The sequence below is a fragment of the Panthera onca genome, chromosome D2 (assembly GCF_046562875.1).
Source record: "Panthera onca isolate mPanOnc1 chromosome D2, mPanOnc1 haplotype 2, whole genome shotgun sequence".
Lineage (NCBI taxonomy): Eukaryota > Metazoa > Chordata > Mammalia > Carnivora > Felidae > Panthera > Panthera onca.
Window position 1 is genome coordinate 1411618 of NC_138349.1, and position 22525 is coordinate 1434142.

General features: G+C 58.3%; 2 protein-coding genes across 2 annotated transcripts in view; one reads left to right on the forward strand and one right to left on the reverse strand.

Moving 5' to 3' along the window:
- The first annotated feature begins 391 nt into the window (after window positions 1-391).
- BNIP3 (BCL2 interacting protein 3) lies at window positions 392-13772 on the forward strand. Its single transcript, XM_060641177.3, has 6 exons — window positions 392-655; window positions 8348-8498; window positions 9093-9177; window positions 11162-11268; window positions 11341-11490; window positions 12911-13772. Exons 1-6 carry the CDS (start codon window positions 610-612, stop codon window positions 12954-12956), a joined length of 585 nt encoding a protein of 194 aa, XP_060497160.1. The 5' UTR covers window positions 392-609; the 3' UTR covers window positions 12957-13772.
- A 5964-nt stretch (window positions 13773-19736) lies between these two features.
- PPP2R2D (protein phosphatase 2 regulatory subunit Bdelta) overlaps window positions 19737-22525 on the reverse strand; it is a 49588-nt gene continuing 46799 nt past the window's right edge. The window contains exon 10 of the mRNA XM_078434993.1: window positions 19737-20239. Within this exon, the coding sequence (XP_078291119.1) occupies window positions 19960-20239 (280 nt within the window). The 3' untranslated portion in view covers window positions 19737-19959. The remainder of the gene's footprint in view (window positions 20240-22525) is intronic.

Below are 22525 nucleotides of genomic sequence, written 5' to 3' on the forward strand. Positions count from 1 at the left end.
GGATGTGGGGGTCTCTGCAGGTGAGGGTCTCTACAGGTGAGGGTCTGGGTGTGGGTGGTCGTTCAGGTGAGGGCGGGCCAGCTCCTCCCCGACGGTGGTGACCAGCGCATCTGCCTTCCCGCAGATCCCTCGGTGGCCGGTCTTAGCAGAGGGGATCGCGGTTCCCCAGCCGGCCCCCCGCCCGCGACCACCACGCAGCGTCAGTCCCGTCCCTCGCCGCGCCTGCGCACGCATGTCCCGGGCCCCCGAACCCCCGCCTCACGCGCGCGCGCCCCGCCCTTCAGTACCCGTTCCGCGCACGCGCGTTGAGCTGCTTAGGCGCGGCCGCAACTCGCCCCGCGCACGCGTCGCACGCGCCGCACGCGTCCCGCGTTCTCGCGCACGCGCAGGCCCCTCCCCGCGGCCAATTGGCGTCGCCGCGGCTTATCCGGCGCTTATCTGTTGTGCGTCCGCCGGCGCGCGTCAGTTGGTCGGGGTCCGGGGTTAAGGCGACGCGCTTTGCTGGGCCTCGCGCACGAGTATCGGTCCCCCGCCCGCTCTCCTCGGAGCGTCCGGCGCCCACCCGGCCCCGACCCCGACTCGCGGTCGCAGCGCCGTCGCTTAGGCGCCATGTCTCAGAGCGGGACTCCCGGACTGCAGGAGGAGAACTTGCAGGGTGAGGCCGTGGGAGCCGGGCACGACCCGCGCCGGGGGCTGGTGGGTGCGGGGCTGGCAGGGCCGGGCGCGGGTTGGGGTAGTTCAGTGGGCGACCGGGGGCTGGCGGGGCTGGGGCGGGGGACTGGCGGGGCCAGGACAGAGGGCAGCAGGGGACGGGCGGCAGGGGACTGGCGGGGAAGGGGCCGGGGGTGGCGGGGGGCTGGCGGGGCCGGGGACTGGCGGGGAAGGAGCCGGGGGTGGTGGGGGGCTGGCGGGGCAGAGGACGGCCGGGGGCTGGCGGGGCCGGGACAGGGGGCTGGCGGGGGATTGGTGGGGCAGAGGCCGGGGGCGGCCGGGGACTGGCGGGGCCTGGACAGGGGGCTGGCGGGGGATTGGTGGGGCAGAGGCCGGGGGCGGCCGGGGACTGGCGGGGCCGGGACAGGGAGCTGGCGGGGGACTGGCGGGCAGAGGGCGGCCTGGGGCTGGCGGGGCCGGGGACGAGGCCAGGGGTGGCGGCGGACTGGCGGGGCCGGGGATTGGCGGGGCAGGGGCTGGGGGCGGCTCGGGACTGGCGGGGCCGGGACAGGGGGCTGGCGGGGCACTGGCGGGGCAGGGGACAGATTGGATACCCCTAACAAGCCTAAACACCGCTCAGGCGACTGGGAATCCCGCCCTGAAGTCACAGCTCCCTGAGTCCGCATAGCTTGGTAAAGGCGCGTTTTATCACGTATTCCGTACTCCGGCGTTGATTTTAGCGAGCGGATGCCCAAGGTGGTTCTAGTTGGATTGTGGGCTTTAGATTTAAGGCGTTACTAGTTCTGCCCGTGGTGACTGTTGGGACTTACTCGGGAGGCAGGAGAGGACGAAGGGGTTACTGTTGATACAGGGCTCAGGTCCACCGGCCACTCTTCTTAGCGTAAGATAAACAGCTTAATAAATGGTATAAGCATGTAAGTGTTTTTTGTTTTTTAAGTTGGGGTTCCATTTGTACTAGAAGGTTCATTGCAAACCAAAGCTCAGGATTGATTTGTGGGACAAAAAAAAAAAATCACTGTTCCCGTCCAGCACGCGGGTCCAGACCAGGCAAGTGCTCTGGGGCAGACACGTGCCTCCAGCCTTGCTGGTGTGCCTGTTGTTTCTGGGTCTCCGGACTGTCCTTTTGCATTTTGGGGAGCCAGGGCTCACAGGGTTGCTGGGCATTGCCCACCCACACAGCTAAGTGAAAGGCAGCCTCCAGAGCCGCCTCCTGGGTCTTGCCTCAGTAGAGCTGCGGTGCAGCCCTTGTTCTCTCGGCCCCTGGGGGCCCAGGAGAAACCCGGTGGCCCTGACCTTTGTATTCTCTGAAGCAAAAGTTCACTAATCTGAGTGAGCCTGTAAATAAGCTCTGGGGAGGGCTGTTCAAACCTTCGAGAATGAATGTTTAAGCTTCATTAAGATTGTCGAAATCCTCATGTTCAGAGAAATCTGGTGAGCTAATTCTTGTCCCTTACAACAAACAGGATCTGACTAGGCGAGACTGAGTCTAATACCGCGTGTAACGTGCATTTAAAAACTGCAAGCCATTTTTAAAATCCTGTAATCTCTTTAAAATTTGACATTGACTAGTTCTTTGAAATCGACAAAGGGATTAAGGGTTTAAAGGTTCTCTGTCTTTTCTCCTGTAAGTTATAAATTCTCTGCCTTGGGATCATCCTTTTTCTCATTGTCAAGCTACTTACTTTGCAGCATCGTGTGTCTTTCTTATGGGCCTTGTTCTGAGTGTTCCAAGGGGGCTCAGATCGCCCTCCGTCGACTGACCCCAAAGTGCTGAGTCATTGGCAGTGCAAAATTGGCAGCTTCTGAGTTAAAAGCTTTGTTTTTCTGTTTTGCTTATTCTATAAAAAGATGTTTACACACTGAGTGGAAATTCACGTTTAGGACACTCTTCGGGCGGTTCTCTTGCGTGTACGTGCTGCTGGGCACTCACTATCTGCCGGGTGTGGGTGGGGTCACTCGCGTCACATCACGTGGTGCTGCCCGGCTGCCCTGGGAAATGTGAATCCGGGCACGGCTCCCGTCTGAGGCGGCGCGTGCCCCTCTCGGTTCTGGGCTGATGACCTCTTGTTTCTCTCTGAGCCCGAGCGGAGCCAGCCTCCTTCAGCCCGCCCTACAGACAGCGGCAGCGCTTTCCTTGAGAGCTGATTGGTTGTTCCCTGGTGCCCCCGGTCCATTCTAGTTTCAGCAAGATCCCGATCTGCCTTTCTTTTCCCCACTTAGATGCGCAAGTGCTACCGTGCAGGAGGGCGGTAGGTAGTAGGATGGGAGGCGGTGGCATGGCTGACTTCCCACGAGGACCCCCGAATTCCAGGCCGACTGTTGACGAGTGCATGGGTTTAGTAAGGTGCTCACCAGTTTGCTCTGAGATGCTCCCCCCACTTGCTTCCTGCAGCCGGTCAGACGACGCTGCTGTCACAGCCAGCCCGCTCTGGGCAGAGGCGTCCGAAGAGAAAAATGGGGTTTCTTTGGCATGGAAATTCTAGTAGAATTGTGCAGTTTTTTTTAATTAAAAAAAAAAATTTTTTTTTTAACGTTTATTTTTGAGACAGAGACAGAGCATGAACAGGGGAGGGTCAGAGAGAGAGGGAGACACAGAATCTGAAACAGGCTCCAGGCTCTGAGCTGTCAGTCAGCACAGAGCCCGATGTGGGGCTCGAACCCGCGAACGGCGAGATCATGACCTGGGCCGAAGTCGGACGCTCAACCGACTGAGCCACCCAGGCACCCCAGAATTGTGCAGTTTTGAGAGTGCAGGTTTCAGACGTGTAGGTCCTTGCCCAACTCACAGATGGTCACTGAGAGGCCCAAGGCGGGGCAGAAAATCAGGCAGGTGAGCACAAGTATAGGAAGAGTCAGGCTCCCGGTGAGGTGCCCCGGGGGCTGCTGGGAGCCCGGGGGGACAGTGCAGACAGGATCCTGAGTTATCAGAGTCCTAGGTCAAATCAAGTCTCTCATTCTGCCCACCTAACTTGAGAGGCGTGCATGCATTTATTTACTGTTCTGTTTACTCACAAAAATGGTTGTGCTTAGAGAAGTTTTTAGAACGTGCAGTTTTCCCAGGGAGGAAGCCCTCTGAGGAGGGAACGAGTTCCTCGAGGCTTAGTGGCCGCTCTCCCTCTGAGAGGTGCGCCTTCTCAAACGTCCTTGGTTCTGTTTTCTGTCTGTCCTGCTGTCTCACAGGTTATTAGGACGCCTGCCACCCCCCTGACCAGTCCTTTTCAACCCTGGCTGCCCAAATCCCGTTACAGCTTTTCCAAAATACATCCATGCTGGGGTTCTGCCTCCGCATTCCAGCTCGGAGTTTGCAGAGCGCCAGCGAGGCTTCTGGAGAGTGGGAGAGAACGCGGCCTCTCCGTCTCCAGGGCTGAGACCTGCTACCCAGACCAGGGCCGGAGGGAAACGGGATGTGCTGGGGGTTCCCTGTGGGCTGTCACATGGCACAGTGGAGGCAGGAGGTGTGGCTGGTGCTTCATCTCTGGCTTGTTCCGAGGTGTGAGCTGGGCTGTGTCCCCATTAGTATGGAGCATACGTGGCGGGGAGCGGGGGGCCTGCCTTGGACCAGCAGCACCCCCGTCTGTTTCCTCGTGAGGCCTAACTATGGCTGGTGACTTGGTTTGTTGTTTGTGATTGAGGAAGCTTTCTGAGGTGGTGAAGACACGTTATCCCCATCTTTCCTGCTGGAAAAGATGAGGGACCTTAGCGGGTGCGTGACGTGGGTGGGTGGATAGCAAGCCCGGTTTTCCCTTGCCAGGAAGTGTGCTTCCTGCCCAGTTGCGCAGGTTAATAATAAAACTCTCTTCCTAGTAAATCATTCTTGGAAAACAGCTTTTGGACCCAAAGCTTTTGCTGTAGAGAATCCAGAATGGGATTTTTTTTTTTCCCTCGGGATGCTTAGGACTTTTTATGACATGATTTTAAAAAGCATGGGCTGGTCTCATTGGGTCTTGAGTTGATCCTTGTAATGTAACAAAAAAATAGATATACACTTGCATTTAATAGTGTTACATGTCAGTTTTGTCTCAGTTTATTTTTTATTTTTATTATTTTTTAAGATTTTATTTTTAAGTAATCTCTGTACCCAACATGGGGTTTGAACTTGTGACCCCAAGATCAAGCCACACGCTCTTCAGGCTGAGCCAGCCAGGCAGCCCAGTAATACCTGTTTAAGAAAGCATATGTTTGGGGTCTTTTTCCTTGCATCTTGGCACCGAGCTCCAAAAGCCCTTGGGATTTCTTGGGTGACAGTAGTGTATTGAGGAACCCTGTTGGGACACACGGAGTCTGCTAATGAGGTGACTTAGCAGGGACCTAAGTGGCCTTTGCATGGGGGAGTGAGGGGAGAGACAAACCTGAGACGAGAAGGCGGGCTCTCAGTGCCTGCCCCCCTCCGGGGACAGGAGCAGCTGGAGGTTGGTTAGGAAACCTTCATACAACGAGCTTCAGGGAGTTTCACTGGTGCACATGCTGAGGTGCAGGAGCTTCCCCCCCCCCGCCCCTGGTCCTTGTACCCTGTCCTCTGTGTGTGTGTGTGTGTGTGTGTGTGTGTGTGTGTGTGTATGTATGTACTTGGCTGTCCCTGAGTTGTGTCCTTTGTAATAAGCGGGTAAGTAAGGTGTTTTCCTGGGTCCTGTGAGTTGTTCTAGGGAAGGACTGGACCCGGGGCAGGTCTTGTAGGAGTCCCTGCATTTGTCGTCTGCGGGCAGAAGCGTGAGCAGCCTGGATGCCCCGTTTGCAGCCACTGTCAGCCGCAGGCAGTCTTGTGAGGTGGACCGTGTGGGGCCTCGCTGGCTCCCGGGGGTCACGCTGGAAATGAGTCATCGGACAGCCAGTTGGAGACCCCCCCCCCCCCCCAACACATTCCAAGTTGGAAGTGACATCATGAAAAGACCCCACACCCCTTAGACTCAGGCACCAGAGCTCTTGGAAACCCGGTCGGCAGCCCAGATGGAAACGTCAGATGTGCGGTCTTGGGATGGGAGGTGTGTAGGATGCTCTGAAGTCACTGTAGCTTCTGCTGACACGTGGTGGCCCGTGGCCTGGGCTCCTGGCTGGACGCTGGCTTGTGCATTCATGATGCGCTCCTGCAGCTGGAGACAGTCACCGGGAAACGTGTGTGACGATCGTGTTAGCAGACTGGGAGGCTGTGAGCTTTGTGGCAGCGTCTTTGATTTGCTTTTTTCCGATGAATGTGACCTGTGGTACAAGCAGCTCACTGAGGGTAGGTTAGGACTCAGAGAGGCCAGCTGGCTGGACGGCTGGCCGTCTGCTGGTGCCTCCGGTCCACCGTCCCCCCGACTGCACGGTGTGGGGCCATGCGGGGCTATGGTCCTCGTGGTGCAGTTAGAGGAGGTAGGACATGGCCCCCGGTGTCTTTCCCGCACGTTGTCTTTTGCAGCCTGCCCCCACCCTGTCCCAGCCCCTGTCCTCCGCGTGCTGCCGGAGCAGCCTTTGACAAGTAGCTGCTGCCTGAGATACACAGACCCGTGACACAGAACAGAGAGACTGTCGGGCTCGGAAACAGACCCGTGCACATTGCCAGCTTGATCTCTGACAGGAGGCAGCCCGGCAGTGGGGAGCGCGGGCAGCTGAATGTCTGCCCCAGACTGAGCGTGTGCACAGATTGCAGCCGGGCTCAGGAAACCCACGTCTGCACGACAGTCCCCAGGACATAGATCTTCAGGACCTCAGAGTAGGAAGAGATTGAATATTTGGCTGAATTAAGATAAAAAACTTCTATTCGTCAGAACAAGACGTTAGCGCAAGAAGGCAAGCCACAGGGAAGTTACTTGTAACACGTTCAGATAAGAAAGGCTTGCATCTTGAATATTGAACTCTTACAGGCAGAGGAAGAGATTTTTGAACAGCTGATGTAAAAGGATGTCATCCAGGTGGCCAGCGAACGTGAAAATCCGGCCAGTTTCGTTAGAGATGAGAGAAACATGGGCTCCTGGGTGGCTCTGTCGGTTGAACATCGGCTGACGCTTGATTTTGGCTCAGGTCATGATCTCATGATTCGTGAGTTCCGGCCCCACGTTGGCTTCTGTGCCTATAGCGTGGAGCCTGCTGGGGATTCTCTGTCTCCTCCTCTCTGCTTCTCCCCTGCGCGTGCTCGTGCTCCCTCAGAATTAAACACTTAAAAAAAAAAAAGCGGGGGCGCCCGGGTGGCTCAGTCAGTTGAGCGTGTGACTTCAGCTGAGGTCACCATCTCACGGTCTGTGAGTTCGAGCCCCGTGTCGGGCTCTGTGCTGACGGCTCAGAGAGCCCGCTTCGGATTCTGTGTCTCCCTCTCTCTGCCCCTCCCCTGCTCACGCTCTGTCTCTGTCTCTCGAAAATAAATGTTAAAAAACAAATCCGAGAAATGTAAAACCACGTGAGGCGACGCCATCACAGAAGGGCCACCCGGGAAGACTGGCTGCACCAAGCGGGCAGCAGCGGATGCCCTGCTTTCTCGGGAGGCCTGCGCGTTGGCGCAGCTGTGTGTCGGGGCAGGTGTCTCCTGATGAGCCTGACGGCGCACGCGCTCCTCGCCAGCCGTCCGCTCGTAGGTCTGCATCCGATGGACGCGAGAGCGGGGACTCCGTGAGCGATGGGCAGTTCCGGAAGCACCGATGGCTGCCGTCCCCCACCGAACGGGCCACGGATCCGACAGAACCCCCAGCTTGTGGCGCAGCCGCAGCGGCGGGCCCAAGCACGTGCACGTGTCCACCAGCACTTAGCGGCCCCCGCGTCCAGCCCCCAGGTGGTGCCATTGGGCCCTGGCCCGGCGCCCCCCCCCTCAGCCCGCGCCGAGCCCGCCGCTTGCAGTGCACTCAGGACGTCTGGGGGTCACGTCCCCAGACATGTGCACGTGCACCACCCACAGCCCCTCCCCAGCCCGTCCCTGCCCAGCACGAGGCTGCAGGGTGGACGCCGTGTCCGTGGAGACGCCTCTTCCGACAGGCAGGCTCCCTCTGGGGGTGGGGGCTCCATCTGGTCCTTTGCTCACAGCCCGTGCAGGGGTGTAGATTGGAGTGAGTTTATCCCAGGAACTCAGCCGGTGGGCCCGTGGGAGAGCGAGCCTGGCAGAAGGTAGTGCTTTGCCCTGCAGGCCGTGGCTGCCGGGGGTTATTCGGTGCGGATGGTCCGGTGCTAAGACAGCTCTCTGAAGCCACAAAATCTGGCTAGAAGCAGCTTGGGATGTATGTAACGGATGTCAATTTTTAGTAAGTTTAAGGACGTAGACTTCCTTCCGGTAACAGCTTGGGTGGCTTGAATCCATGAGATGCTTTGCTCTGGTTAATCACGTTTAGTGAGAAATTACCTTCGTTCTAGACACGTTCATCCGGCTTCTCACAGACGGGAGCACAGAGCAGCGGTCAGGAGCCAGTGTCGGGAGGCGTCAGGGCCAGAGTGTGCAGCTGGTGTGGAAATAAGCACACGACAGAGTTTAAACCTTCAAAACAATTGAAATCTCTTCAGATGCTGTCGATACCCTTTTCTGAAAACTGAGTCGAAAGCATCCCAGTCGGTGGTCCCTGCTGGCCCAGCAGGTCACCGGACACCTGTGCAGGTGCCACCGGGCGGGTATTTGTAGCTTCAAGGAGATGGCTGCGTGTCCCAAGAGTCAGGGCTGGGAGGGTGGCTGGCTCCACCGTCGGTAGAAAATCCAAGCCGTGTCCTCTTTTGTCTCCGGCAGGCTCCTGGGTGGAATTGCATTTCAGCAATAATGGGAATGGGAGCAGCATTCCAGCCTCTGCTTCTATTTATAACGGCGACCTGGAAAAAATCCTGCTGGACGCCCAGCACGAATCTGGACGGAGTAGCTCCAAGAGTTCTCACTGTGACAGGTGGGTGTAAGTACGCACGCGCATCCGGTGCTGACGGCCCAGCGCTCGAGCGGTCACCGTGGTAAGTGCTGCTTGAACCTGAGCTCGGCGCATGCTCAGGAGCGGCCCTCCCCCTCTCCGTCCCTCCTTGGAGAGGGGGACCCTCGCCCTCTGGCAGGAGGGATGGGGCCTGGTCCGTGGAGGGACCACAGTAAAGGGGGGGGGGGCGGGGGGCAGATCCCACACCTGGTCCCCCGGCCTCTGCTCCCCGTGGGTCCCGGCTTTGTCATCTGGGTCACCACGAGCTGCTGGGCGTCAGCACTGCCGGTGAGTTGGGGCAGCGTGACCGGTCAGAAACCAAAGCTCAGGTGCTCGCAGGCCTGTAGCAGAGCACCAAGCCACGCAGAGCGAGCCTGCGGGCCGCGTCGGGTCCACCCCCGGGCCTGGCTCCCCGCTGCCTGCGCCGCTCCACTGACGAGGAGGCCGCACGGTCTGGCGCTGGCCTGGTGCCAGCGCTTCCTGTCTGGGGAGGTGGCCCCGGGTGCTTCGCTTGTCGGGACGGGAATAACGTGCCCGCCTCGCTCTTCTCCCATTCTCGCGTGCGTCACTACCAAGCCCGCCTCGCTCACAGACTCCGCAAGATACGAACCGAGCTTCGGAGATAGACGCCCACAGCGTGGGAGAAAAGAACAGCTCTCAGGTAGGCCGGAGCGGGCTGCGCACCGGGTGCCGTTTTGACATTTCTATGGTAAGCCTGTCCAGTGGAGCTGAGGAGAGGAGGCTCTGGTGTTCTTAGGGGGTCTCTTGCCTTTTTGTAAAGCCAGGGGTGGGGGCAGCGACAGCCACCACTCGGGCCTCACACCGAGCGGGCCAGAGAAGTGCGGCTCAGGTCACGTAGGGGGCCTCCGCTGCCCTCCCGTGCCGTCCCGAGGACACGCGGGAGGGAGGTGGCTTGTCCTGGGCCTGCAGCCTGGACAGGGGCCTGTGTGGCCAGTGGGAAGGGTGGCTGGGAGCCGGGGAGCGGGTGGCCTTGGCTGTCGGTCGGACGGTGAGCGCGTGTTCCAGTGTCCGCTCTTTGGGAGAGCCCGGCATTATCCACAGAGCCTTTCGGGGCCCCCTACCATCGTGACGCTGACACCCCTTCCTCGATGGATGCTGTAGACCCTTCCAGAAACAGCCTGAGGCTGTGCTGACTGTTGTTGGCATAATTCATGTGAGGAGCACACAGGCCAGTTACTTCAGTCTGAGCTCACTTTTTTAACATTTGCTCAAGTAGTTAATGGGTCTTACTGGCTAGGTGCTTCGGTTGTGTTGTGGGGCTCCGGTCTGAGAGCGTCAGGCCCTCGTGCTGTGGGGCTCCTCCAGTACCCCCCAACCCCCCACTCCCTCTCCCTGCTGCACCTGCGTATGTTGGAATGCGCAGAAAGTGTTTTTGTTTTTTTTTTTTAATGTTTTATCTTCTTTTTGAGAGAGGGAGGGAGAGAGCATGAGCGGAGAGGGGGCAGAGAGAGGGAGACACAGAATCCAAAGCGGGCTCCAGGCTCCGAGCTGACAGCACAGAGCCTGACGCAGGACTTGAATTCTCGAACCACGAGATCATGACCTGAGCCGGAGTCGGATGCATAACCGACGGAGCCACCCGGGCGCCCCTCCAGGAAGTGTTTTCTTTGGGTGTTCTCGGTAATTACAAGAACACAAACAATTGACTTCCTTTCCCATGTTTATTTCAAAGTCTCTTGGGAAGCAAGGTCTTGAAGTACCACTGAGTCACTTGATCCTGTGGGGTCTCCCCTCAGGGCCTCCCTCCCACCTAGGCTCTTCCAGGACTGTCCCTGGTCCCCCGGGTATCCTGACGGTGCCCCCAGGCAGCTGGTTTGTTTTGCTGATGCATTCTACAGTATTTCCAAAGTTTTTAGTGGTTTTTCAGATTTTAAAGGAGGAATTACAGGATATACTAAGGTATAGACAGAGGTTTTATTTTTATTTTTTTAAGTTTTATTTATTTTGATGAGAGGGAGCATGCCAGGGAGGGGCTGAGAGAGAGAGAGAGAGAGAGAGAGAGAGAGAAAATCCCAAACAGGCTCCACACTGTCAGCAGGGAGTCCGACTCAGGGCTCAAACTCACGAACCGTGAGATCATGACCTGAGCCAAAATCAAGAGCTGGACGCTTAGCCAACTGAGCCCCCCCAGGTGCCCCAAGTAGAGCTTTTGAAATGCAAAAAAGAAAACTCTCTGTGATCCTGCTCCTTAGTCCCCTGTGATTAGTGTCACATCTTACGGATTTTAAGATGTAGCTTGAAATCACAGGTGCAGGTATGTTTTTGGGTTTTTCACTCCCACTGAACACAAAATCGTTCTTTTAAACTTGATCAAGGGGCACTGTGCCGTTCAGAGCTTGTTTTGGGTTTTAGATGGTTTTTATTTGCTTGTCTCACAACCAGCCCCGTGGTCGGCATCTTTGTGCGGCCCCTTTGTCCTCTGTCCTCACTTCACGTGGCTTCCTTGGGACAGTGTTTGCAGCCTCAGCGTCTGTCCCAGAAGCGAGCCCCCCAACCTGCCGTCCACCCACCACCCGGCCGTGGGCCTCCAAGCCCGGCCTGCGTGACGGCGCGTGTGTGGACGGCGGCATTCCGTGGCGGGGCCGTGAGGGGCTGACCCACTGTTCACGTCGACTCTGTCGCAGTCCGAGGAAGATTATATCGAGAGGAGGAAAGAAGTCGAGAGCATCTTGAAGAAAAACTCCGACTGGATATGGGACTGGTCCAGTCGGCCGGAAAACATCCCCCCCAAGTGAGTGTCCTCGGGGTCGCGGGGTCTCGGTGGACCCGGAGCACGGCCGCTCACTCGCGTGTGTCCCCCCAGGGAGCTCCTCTTCAAGCACCCGAAGCGCACGGCCACGCTCAGCATGAGGAACACGAGCGTGATGAAGAAGGGGGGCATCTTCTCGGCGGAGTTCCTGAAGGTCTTCCTCCCGTCCCTGCTGCTCTCGCACCTGCTGGCCATCGGGCTGGGGTGAGTGAGGCCGTGCGAGGCTGCCCCCGGGGAACCGGGTCCCAGTCAGCTTACGTGACCTGCGTGTGGCCAGGCACGGGACTCGGACCCTGGCCTGAGACCCTGGAGGTGCCCCTGCCTCACCTCCCGGCCCCACCGCGGGGATGGCCCCCTGACTGAGCCCTGACGGCAGAGGCTTGTCCCGCCCGGTGCTTTCGTGGCGTCTGGCTCGTCAGCACAGACGGCCCCGTGTCCTGTGTCGTCCCGGGCTGCGCCTCCCACGCGCAGGCGTGTCGCGGCCTGGCTTGGCAGAGCCAGGGAAACGGGCCTTCGCGCCCCCTGGCGTCTGGTGCGGCTTGCCCGGTGCGGTCCCAGCCTCTGTGCAGGTGGGTGGTGGTCTCACGAGCCCGGGCGCGCCTCATTCCGCTGCGGTTGTAGCTTGTGGGACGGTCTGCGTGGTCAAGATGGGCTTCTGATTCAGGCCGGCACCCCCTGGCCGGAGGGCTCGGGTCCGGGGAGAGGGAAACCAGGATGACCCGAGCCGCTGACGCACAGCGCCCTTGGCTTCCTGGGCCCCGCGGACGGGGAACCCGAGCCTCGGGCCCTTCCAAGTTTGGGGGCAGGTGGGAGCTTTCTGGAGGGCCCAGCGGCCGTGGGGGTGGGGGTGGGGCAGAGTTGCCCGCCCCGCCCTCCCTTCTGAGGCTCAGACCCTACTTCCGCCTGGGAAGTGGCTTCCCCAGGGGCCGGAACCCGTCCCCCTCGCTGCCCGGTGCTCGGTCTCCGGCACGGCTGTGTTCTGGCCAGCTTCTCCTGAGTCCAGCTCTGGACTGTTCTCCACAGCTAGCGAGTCAGATGGCCGCTGCTTAAACGCCTGGTTTGGGCCTCCATTTCAGGGCTGATGTCTGCAGCTGGCGCCCAACGGGCAGAGCTTGCTGGCCCTCGGGACGAAGTCCGTCTCTGGTCCACCTGAGGCGGCTCCCCTGAGGACGGGTGGGCTCGCGCCTGAGCTCTCCTGCTGGGCCCGCCAGCCCCTTTATTTCTGCCCCCCTCTCGGTCAGTCCGAGCCTGACCCGCGTGCTCCTCTCCGGGCCCCGCTCTCGCCCCCGGCCCTGGACCGCCTGAGGGCAGCGCTTTGTTGCTCGGGGACGGCCCTGGTGAGGCTGGCGGACGCGAACCCACGGCGAAGCCGCCGGGTCCGCTTCGAGAGAAGCGCTATGGCCGTTGTGTCGTGAGAGCATCTCTGCTTGCTCTGTGGCCTCCTCTATACTTAGAACACAGCTGGATCTCTAAACGCGATTACAAAATACTATGACAAATCACTAAGCGTTTGATAAGGTTGCAGATGCTCCTCACAGAGTTCTTAGGACAAGGTGGCAAATAGGCTGCCCCCGCCAGGCCGTGAGCGGTGTGCCCACCTAACTGCTCGTTGCTCTCTCTGAAGGATCTACATCGGAAGGCGTCTGACCACCTCCACCAGCACCTTCTGATGAAGAATCAGAGCCCGGCTTTTCCCCGCGGCCGGATCGCCGTGGGGGCCGCGGCAGCACCGACGGAGGCCTGTCCCGACCCCAGGAAGCCGCACCACTTGGTTCTGTAAACGCTGCGTTTCCGCCTTTAGTGAGATGAAAGAAAAGACAGAAGAACCAGGCTAACCCGTAATCGTATCCGTGGGATCAGTTAGTGCGCATGTCGTGTTGGTTAACATCTGCTGTAATAATTCGGTAGTAAATTCTCTTTGGATATTGTAAGTAAGTAAATAATTTTAACATGCTAGATACGATGTATGTAGTATTCTGGCAGATTATCTGTAACCAATTATTCAGTTAAAATACTTTATATTTGCAAAGAATGAATGTTTATTAAAATGACTACATGAGGGGTTTATCCCAAGTAAATATTGTGGCCTTATATTCACACTATTATAGGAAAGACTACATTCAAGTGGATGCAGGTTGTCTCCTAAAGACATTTAACTCTTTTAACACAGAGTTCTTTGTCACGCCATAGAATCCCGGAACAAATGCAGGTTCCGCTGTACTGTTGGGACACGAAGCCGTGCGTCCCTGCGGGGGGGGGGGGGGGGGGGGGGGGACTTCCGTCTGGGTGGCCACCTGGGACACTCGCCTCCTGCCCAGGGCCCCCGTCCGTGCCCTCCTCTCCACTCACTCTGGATTGCTGGATCTAGTCCTCCCCGTGGTGTTGGGGTTTCGTGCGCTCTTAGAATCTGCTCCATCCTGAGCAAACCTGTGTCTACTTCAAAAGACTGGAAATAGAGAAAAAATAAATCTTTGCCAAATCCTTGAGATGACTGTAGTCACGTGGCTTAAAAGTGTTCTAAAAGCTTTGTGGGTGAACCGGGCGTACGTCCCCTTGTCCCCTTTACCTCTCCTACAGCATGGCGGTGGCGGCGGCCTCTCGGACGCACCGTACAGATAGATCCTCCTGTATCTGTTCTGCACCCGTACGCTACGTTCTGTTGTGTTAAAAATAAATAACATTTCGAGTTTTTAAAATTTGTTTATATTTAAATGATTACCTCAGGTACAGCAGCTCACAGCCATCTCATTTGCAGAAATTTCTGCTGCTTGAATGGGGTCAGAAACCTTCCTGGTGCTCGCCTTCTGGGAGACAGGTTCGGTCACGTGGAAATGCTCCGGCCGAGCAAACTCCCGTGACAGACAGCAGGGGGTGCCCGTCTGTCAGGAGAAACGGGCTGGTCCCTCTGCCGCTTCTGTTTCAAGCGGCCAATGGCCTGATCCAGGGGGCTGCACTCAGCGTGGCTGAGCGGGGTCCTGTGTCTCCAGGGTCGGTGCCCCTTGAGCACGGTTGACTCCCCTGTCGCCCTCTGGGTCATCACATGAGCGACCGGGGGCCCTCTGCAAGGCACTTTTGCCCCGCTCTTGGTGGCATTAGCTGAGCCCTGGGCAAATCTGGCTGGAAGCCCCGGAGGGCGGTCAGGAAAGTGCTTTCCCCTGAGTGACACCGGGAATGAGAGCGGGCTTTCTGGAGGCCCCTCCCCAGAGTGTGTGTATTTGCAGGTGTCTCTCTTTTGTCCTTCCTTTCTGGTGTGATAACAGCACACAGTAACAGCTTTTGCTAATAGCCCTCTTTACTGTTCATTTTACTCGCTGAAGAGTGAGTTTACGCGTCTGGGTGACTTAACGTGCTGCAAACAGTCTCGGATCTAAAGAGAGAAAGTGCAGTTGCCACTTTTAAATGAGTTTTCTGGTCCAGACACCTGCAGACTGGGTGAGGCACTTGGGGGCGGGCCGGGGAGGAAATCCATCAGCACCTTGACCACCACCTGCTCGTTGCTGTGACCTATGACCCGTTCTAGGAATCCACCCTGAGGATCACCCTGTAAAAGTCCGTTTCTAGCAGCGTGTCACGGGAGAGGCCCCCCCCGCAGAGGGTGCGCCAGCCGTGTGGGCGATCGGCTTGGACACCACACGGGCCCTCCGGCATCGGGCGAGCTGCCCCAGGTGACCCTGTTCAGAGCTGGACCCACTACGGCCCAAACTGCAGGCTGATGAACAAAATAAAGACGTATTGGAAAAAAGAGCGTAACCGATGGTGTGCTGTCATTCGTGCAAAAATGAGCCAAGGAGGCCCCTGCTCCTTATGAAGAAACCCGTGACCACACCCGAGGAGCAGGTGGGGGCAGCAGGTATGGGGGGGGGATGGAGGGGAAGGAAGGCACAGGCCTTTGCCGGGACGGACTCAGCACCTCCGCGGTGCCTCGCGAAGCCAAAATCAATCATTGGAAACGTTTCCGAGATAATTCAAAATCGAATGCAAACAAGGAAATGGGACGATTCCTGAGGCCACGCTGGCAGCGGGGCAGGTGTTCGGAGCTGCGAAGGAGGAGGACACTGATCCGGAGGAAGAGGGCGGGCCGGAGAGTGAATGGAACTCAAGGTCTAATAGATGCGGGGGAGGCAGGCACATCCTGCGGGGGAGGGGTCTCCCAGCTCCAGCCGCGGGAGGCGGGGCCTCCGTCAGCCCGTCAGCCCGGTGAGCACTGCGAGCTGGCGGTCCGGATCCGGTCCCTCAGGCCACAGGTAAAGTGAGGCCGTGAGGTCATGACCCGAGCTGAACTGAAATGGCCACGGGGTGAAGCACGGCCCGAGGGAGAAGTGGGCTCCGGGGCAGTGGGGTCCGGAACACACACACACACACACACACACACACACACACACACACACCAGAGAGTGGGCTCAGGAGCCGGCACAGGCAAAGGACACGGGAGACAAGGTGAAGGAAGTGCCAGTGGCCCAAAGCGGGACAAGAAACAAGCACGGTGGCGCGGTGACGGGCAGGCGCCCTCTTCCACGCCGGCAGCAAACAGGTGGGAGGAAAATACGGGTCTGCGAGTTGCGGGTCCCCGTCAGGCACACGCGGGACCCACAGACGCCGCAGAGTGAGCGTGGGGGGCAGCCCCACTACCCGCCCCCCCCTCCGCGGTGGTCGCAGAGGCCAAGGCCACGGTGCGTCGTGAAGACGCCTTGCAGCCGGGGTGAACCCCCACACGGGCCGTCCGCCTGCGAGGTCGGCCGCCAGCGCACCCCGGGGAAAGGGCCGCGCGTCCAGCAGACCGCGCCGGCAGGACTCGCCCCGGGCCGCCGCGGACAACGTGACGCAGGGGGCCTGACTGGCTCTGTGGGTGAAGCCTGCGACTGTCTCAGGGTTGTGAGTTCGAGCCCCACGCCGGGTGTAGAGATGATTTAAAAATAAGATCTTAAATCTCAACAATGGATTTAGGACCTGAAACCAGAAGCCAGACAAAAACAGGCCGTGAGCTCCCTGACATCGGTCTTGGCGACAGGTTTCTGGATTTGACACCATTCGCAAAAGCAACAGAAGCAAAAATAAACCAGTGGGGCTGCACTAAAAACCTTGTGCACACCGACGGGAGCCACCAACACGGAGCAGAAACCAAGTACACGGGAGCCAAGATCTGTGACGCGGAACCAACACTCTAAGTAACACCAGTCGGGTTAGACAGAAAACACGACGGGTTATTTCTCCGAAGACATCCGGGCACGCGAGATGCTCAACGTCACCCCCTGCACATGTGCGAGGCTCCCAGTCTCCGGGCGACGTCTGGGCCCAGGAGCGGAGCCCACGAGAAGCGTCAGTGGTGCCCCGAGGGTGTCGGTAAAAGGCTGCAGAGCCTAAGAGGTTCATCCGCAGCCTGGGAAGGTCTGTCCCCACCAAGCACACCTGCAAAGCCTACTCTGAACAGACTGGTCTCCAGTGACTTACCAGACACTCTGGTTATCAGAGGAATCCCAGGTTTGTTGCTCACGACGTCCTCAACTGTGCCGGGGTCGAGGTCGACAGCAGCTGTCCTAGCCCAGCGCTGGCATCCTGGCGGCTGGCAGGCCCGTGTTCCGGGGACCGTGCTGCACGAAGCAGGACAGGAAGGACAGGCCAAGTGATCCTGGATGGCGGCCACCCAGCCTCCCACCCGCTGGGGCCGCTGCCCACCCTGGACACCGAATGGTGGGACCCCACCTTCACGCACACCCCAAGTAGAGGGATGCACTGTCGGATGAGGTGCCGACGACTCCAACAGGCCCCGGGCCCAGATGACCCCTCCGCACGTTCTCCTGCCGGGGAGTCCCTTCTCTCAGGGCCACAGCTCCTAGGGTCAAGGCCACGCTCGGGTGTGAAAGTTCCCTGTGTGCTGTGCTCACCCGCCATCACCAGCCCCGCAGGGGTGCGGCGTGGGCCCAGGGGCAGTGCGCGCACGCCTGAGCCCGCCACCGGTGACCGCGTGCCACAGGGCGGCCACCTGTCCCCTGCCGCCAGTTCGCAGGGCCCGTGTGCAGCAAGCACCTAGAAAGAAGGGGCCGCCACCATCAGAGTGAGCGCCCACGCGTCATACCCCACTCCTCCGAGACAGCCCTGGGTGTGTGTGTGGGGGCGGGGGGCTGCCCCACCCGTACTTGGCCCCGAGCACCAGCCGCGTGGAGACCCCTCACGGGGCACACATACTGCCCTCTCTGCGCCGGACACCGAAGGACCGGGGTCCCGGTCAGGTATCCCACCGGCTCATACGAGACTTTTCCGGACTCCCTCCACTCTCCCGGCAGAGCACCCGAGCCCTGTCCTAATGGAAGTGCGCGTTCCATCCCCGCTCAACATCCCCGACACCATCCCCGGGCCAAGCCCCGCCTCAGACCTGGGTTCCGTGCAGAGCGGCGTCCTCTGGACAACAGACACCTGCTGTCCCTTCTCCTGCAGAGCCAGGGAGCTGCTCACTCGGGGCTCCCACTGCTCTGACCCCGTCCCGGACACTCCCCCGGAGAGGCCGATGGCTGCTGGTCTGTGGACACAGCACACGTTTGGAAGGAAAAAGCCCAGGTGCCAATTCTGACATTCGTCTCGACCCCCTTAAGACTTGCAGACATTTCCTCCTTAAAGCAACGTAGCAACAGAGCCCGGCTCGGCCTGGTCAGAGCGGTCCGCTCGTGCTGACCAGGGATGCTCCGGGGACGGGCCTCTGGCTCGGAGAAGTGGGGCCGCTCAGCTCCTCGGGACAGCAGGTGGAAACGTGGCATTTGTCGTGCTGTCCCGTCACCAGTGCCAGCGATCTGCAGACACATGACAACCAGGCTGAGTCTCACACTGACTTTCAGAAGCTCCATTTCTCACGAATAAAGATTATCCGTCCCGACCCAGGTCACTGGCCTGCGTAGAGCACGAAAACTTCTAGGAAAACAGCAGCACGGGACCCTAAGAATGAAAACAATTCACACAACTGACTTTGCGGAACAGAGACAATTTCTGGATTTGTAAACGAGAAAAGGGGAACGTTTTCGAAAATCCGTATTTCATGAACACAAATGAGCAAAAGAAATGAAGTCTGAAAACCAGGGATTTTGCCTTGTCGGGGGGACAAAAGGCTCACCTGGGACTGCACGTCGAGGAGGAAGCAGTGCAGGGGAGACATGCCCGCCCCCCGAGCGCGCATCCCGCGCAGGTCCCAGCTCCTGAGAGCAAGCGGGGGACCCCGGAGTCGGAGACGGCGCCACCGGGGGCCGCGCCCCGGCGCGTCCCCTCTGCCGGGTCCCCCGCGACGCAGAGGCTCAATTGCTACTCAATGGGAAAAGCCGTCCGAACACACAGTGCAAACCCAGTTAAACATTTAAAATTTATTAAACTTTTTGGTCAAAATAGTTGAACAAATATGTACAATTCCGTTAGGGCTGCTGCTTTGTGCGAAGGCCCGCAGCGGACGCACACTCGGAGAACCGCGCTCTGGGTCTCAGGCCTGGAACTCGCGCCGCGACGCACAAGTAAGAACTGGTTTAAACTCTCCACTTCCAACCGAACGCGAACTGAAGAGGAGCTGCTACGTTAAATCAGGGTAACGAACAGAACGTTCATTAACAAGACGTTCGCTCTCACGCCCTCAACAGCGGCGTGGGCACCCGGCGCCCCGAGGACGCTGCGGTTTGGGCCCGTGTGTGAAATCCCAGTAAGTTCCAATCCCCCCTCTACAGTTTCTGTCCTGGGAAATCCTGATTTCTGGCATCAAAGATCCTACTTTTAAAATACAGCCAGGTAGCGGTGGCAGCACGTGGGAATCAAAACTGTTCGTTCTGCTGGCTCGAAACGCACCATGAAACTCCGCATGCATAGGGTTTCGGCGCTTTCTAAAGGGACCGCCCCCGGGACTCGTCACATTCCCCGGCGTGCGCGGGGAGGCTCACTGGACACCGGTGTCGCGGGCACGGCAGCACCGGTCTATCCTCGAATCCTTTCTGAGGGGCTCCCCCAGCCTTACCTGGCGCGTCACCTGGCCGACTTCTACAGAAACGAGAGAAAATGAACGCAAGTTCGGGGCCGGGCAGGGTCCGAGTTTGAGGTACTGCACGTGCCACCGTCCTGCCAGTGAAGGACGAGGGTTCGAAACTGTTCCAAAGCGTAATTCTGCGTAATTCCGTTATATGCAATGAAAGCGAATAAAAAGCCGATACTTGTCTTAGACTTAAAAACACTTCTCAGAATGTGTCACTTTTATTCACTGGCCACACCGGAAGATGTGGCGGCAGACACAGGTGCGTGGGTGAGGAGAGCGGCCGGAGCCTGCTCGCCGAATCCAGCCCTTGGCCGGGCCACCAGGCCTCAGGGGACTGCGGGGGGGGGGGAGCGGTCCCCAAGAGTGAAGGGAGAGGGGAGGGGGAGGGGGGCTCGTGGAGAGACTTTTCTCCCGGTGTTAACTTTTTGGTCTATAAACTGGAAAGGAAGGCTCAGACTTAAATAAATACATTTATTGTGAGTAATGGCCTCTATCGAGCACGGCCCGCCGATGCGGCGCCAGGAAGGTTTCGGGCGTGAGCGGCGCCCACGGCTTGCCCCGGAAGGCGGGCAGCCCCTCCAGCCCGCGAGGGGAGCGGGGCCCACACTGCTCCTCGCGGAGAGGACGACGGCGTCCCTCCTCTGGGGCAATGGCCGGGCTCAGTCCCCGTGCCGGCCTCCCTAGTTGACCTTGTCCTGGAAGATGTACAGGTTGTTGGTAGCGGCCACGGCGATGATGTTCTCCGCTGGGTGCCAGGCCGTGTGCAGAATCTTCTTGTTGAAGTCCAGACTGTCCACACTGATCTCGTCCTTCTTTCTCTTCCCGCCTGTACACACTTTCCGAGGCTTTAAGCTGGCTCGGGGCTTGCTGTTCTCCCTGGAAGCTTCCAGCGTGACATCCCTCCGTGTATTTCGATCGAACATTCGGAAGAAGTTGTTGTAGGAACCAGTCATGATGGCGCTGTGCACAACGAGAGAGAGTAGTGCGGGTCAGGCACGAGGCGCGGATACCTTACCACACGTGGGGGCCCAGCGCCCTGGACGCCCGGCGAGGGTCACCTGCCCTCACCCCTTCCCTGACAAGATCGTTTCAGAAGCAAGACGTGAAAATAACGGTTGGTAGAGAAAAACAGTGAAAATCGCCTACTGAACTTCACGTACGTAATCATGTCCGCGAAAAGAAACATTACAGAATAAAAAAGGAACAGCCACACTTGATTACATTGATGTGTTCTGTTTGAAGTGAGCTCCTCACCCGGAGTGGGGTTTGAATTCACTACTCGCAGATCAAGAGTCTCACGCTCCTCCGACCGAGCCAGCCAGGCACCCCACGTTACTGCGTTTTTAAGAAGAGAAAAAGAAAAAAAACCCGACACAGCCACCTGTCCCAGCCACGGACAACGGGGTATTTTCAAGTCTCAAACATTTGCACTTTGTCAGTGATACAAAACTGACTTGTGTTCAGTAGACACTAGACCTGTCAGTGTCCCTGCACACACACCTCATCAAAGAATACTTTTTAATTCATTTAATGCCAAGAAGCTCGTTCACGCAAAGCAACTGGCGTACAAAGGGGAAGACCTCGGGGTGAATCTCAGATGCTGCGGCTCTGCCCACATTCTTCTCTCTCCAGGATTAATACCTAAGGCCTCCATGGTCTCTGAAGTCAAAAATGTTCCTGCTATACTGGTAGAAACTACTGGTCTGTTTTTTAACAAAACTGAGAAAAATGGCTGACAAGCGTTGCCAGGATTTCGCCCGTGGCTTTAGAACGAGCCCTGCTCCAGACGAGGAGGGTGTTCAGACCTCGCCCTGCGGCCCCCGCAGACCCAGCCCGGTCCCCGTGGCTCCCCAGTCTCTTCCGGCGACCCCGCGGTCTCCCGGCTCGGGCACGGCTAGCGGCTGACCCCGACACAGGCAAATCCCTCAGTGTCTGCCTCACCTCGTCTAAAACCGCACCCGGAAAACAGGACGGCCAGAGAGGGACTCCTTCCACTACCCGTACTCAGCCTGTGCGGTCTAAGCCCAGGAGCACGCGGCGCTCGGGAGAGGCCCAGCGCCGCTCAGACCAGGGCGCTCCCCAGGTCAGCCTCGTGTACAAGACCACGTCCAAGGAAGGCTGGGCAGGAAGTGTGCCGACGCGGCCCTTCCGTCCACGCTGCTCAAAGTCAAGCGTGTCTGCCACGATTCCTTGGAACAGAGACCGGGAAGAGCTCTTCAGGAGGATGCGGTTTTGTCCTCGACACGGATGAGAACTGGCGTGCGGCAGAAACGAAAGCAGACCAACTCTGATACAGATTCGGTATTTCTTTAGAATGTCTGACCCACAAGCCTGCAGGGGAGGTGGGTGTGCCCACTACTCAGACCATGTAAGTGACAACCCTCCTGAGCACCTGGACAGATGTCCTCCTGTTCCCCAGGTGGCCGAGTGGACTCAGGGGTAAGTGGCTATGTCCATTTTTGCCAGACAACCTGAGCACAGCCAAGAGGTGTCACGGGACAGCATGGTCTCAGGCAGGGTGCGGGTGCCCCCCCAACGTCACACCACCCCACGGGAGACGCTTCCTGCAAGAAGGCAGGGGAGCGCTGCGAGGGCAGAAGAACAGGTAAACCTTACTGGGAAGCCTCTGAATATTCCCGGGAACCGGTAATTTGAAGGCAGTTTTCAGTATTCCCGATATACCAAAAGGCACAAAGAAAAATACGACTATCCTTCTACCCATAAGCCACTGCTAACATGGTCAAATCCCACTGTGTACCTCTCTAGACGGACAGATCTCCCACCCGGGGCCCCTGCTGGGAACCGTTACAGAAGAGGAGTAGTATTCCTGTACGTGTTTCCATTTGGAGTAGTTATGTATTCTTAAAATCAATACCTTCTTGCGTGTTCTAGAGAACTCGGAAAGCATCAAATCATACGTATTCTTCCACAGTATGCTTTCTTTGCTTACTATCCTTGTGAGATCACCCATGTGATATGTGTAGTTTTAATTCATCGATTTTCACTCGTTTTTAGTGGCAGACGTTACGGACAGACAACAGTTTTCCTGTCCGCTCCCCTGACGGCGAACACGGGGGCCCCTCAGGGGTCTGCTAGCTCCGGTTTCTGAGCGTGTTTCTTGCCTGCACATGCACCAGGTGCCTGACCCATGTGGGCCGCTGCCAGTCTCAAAAGGAGGGCCGTGGTCAAGGCCATCGGGCTCCGCCCTCAGCCCACCGTTGTAAAGGCTGTGAGAAGGTGTCCTTG

Excerpts from the sequence above, each read along its gene's own strand:
- BNIP3 (XM_060641177.3), top strand. The coding sequence starts at position 610 with ATGTCTCAGAGCGGGACTCCCGGACTGCAGGAGGAGAACTTGCAGG. Across the intron at positions 8,499-9,092 it reads AAGAGTTCTCACTGTGACAG|CCCGCCTCGCTCACAGACTC; the intron begins GTGGGTGTAAGT and ends GTCACTACCAAG. Across the intron at positions 11,491-12,910 it reads CTGCTGGCCATCGGGCTGGG|GATCTACATCGGAAGGCGTC; the intron begins GTGAGTGAGGCC and ends CTCTCTCTGAAG.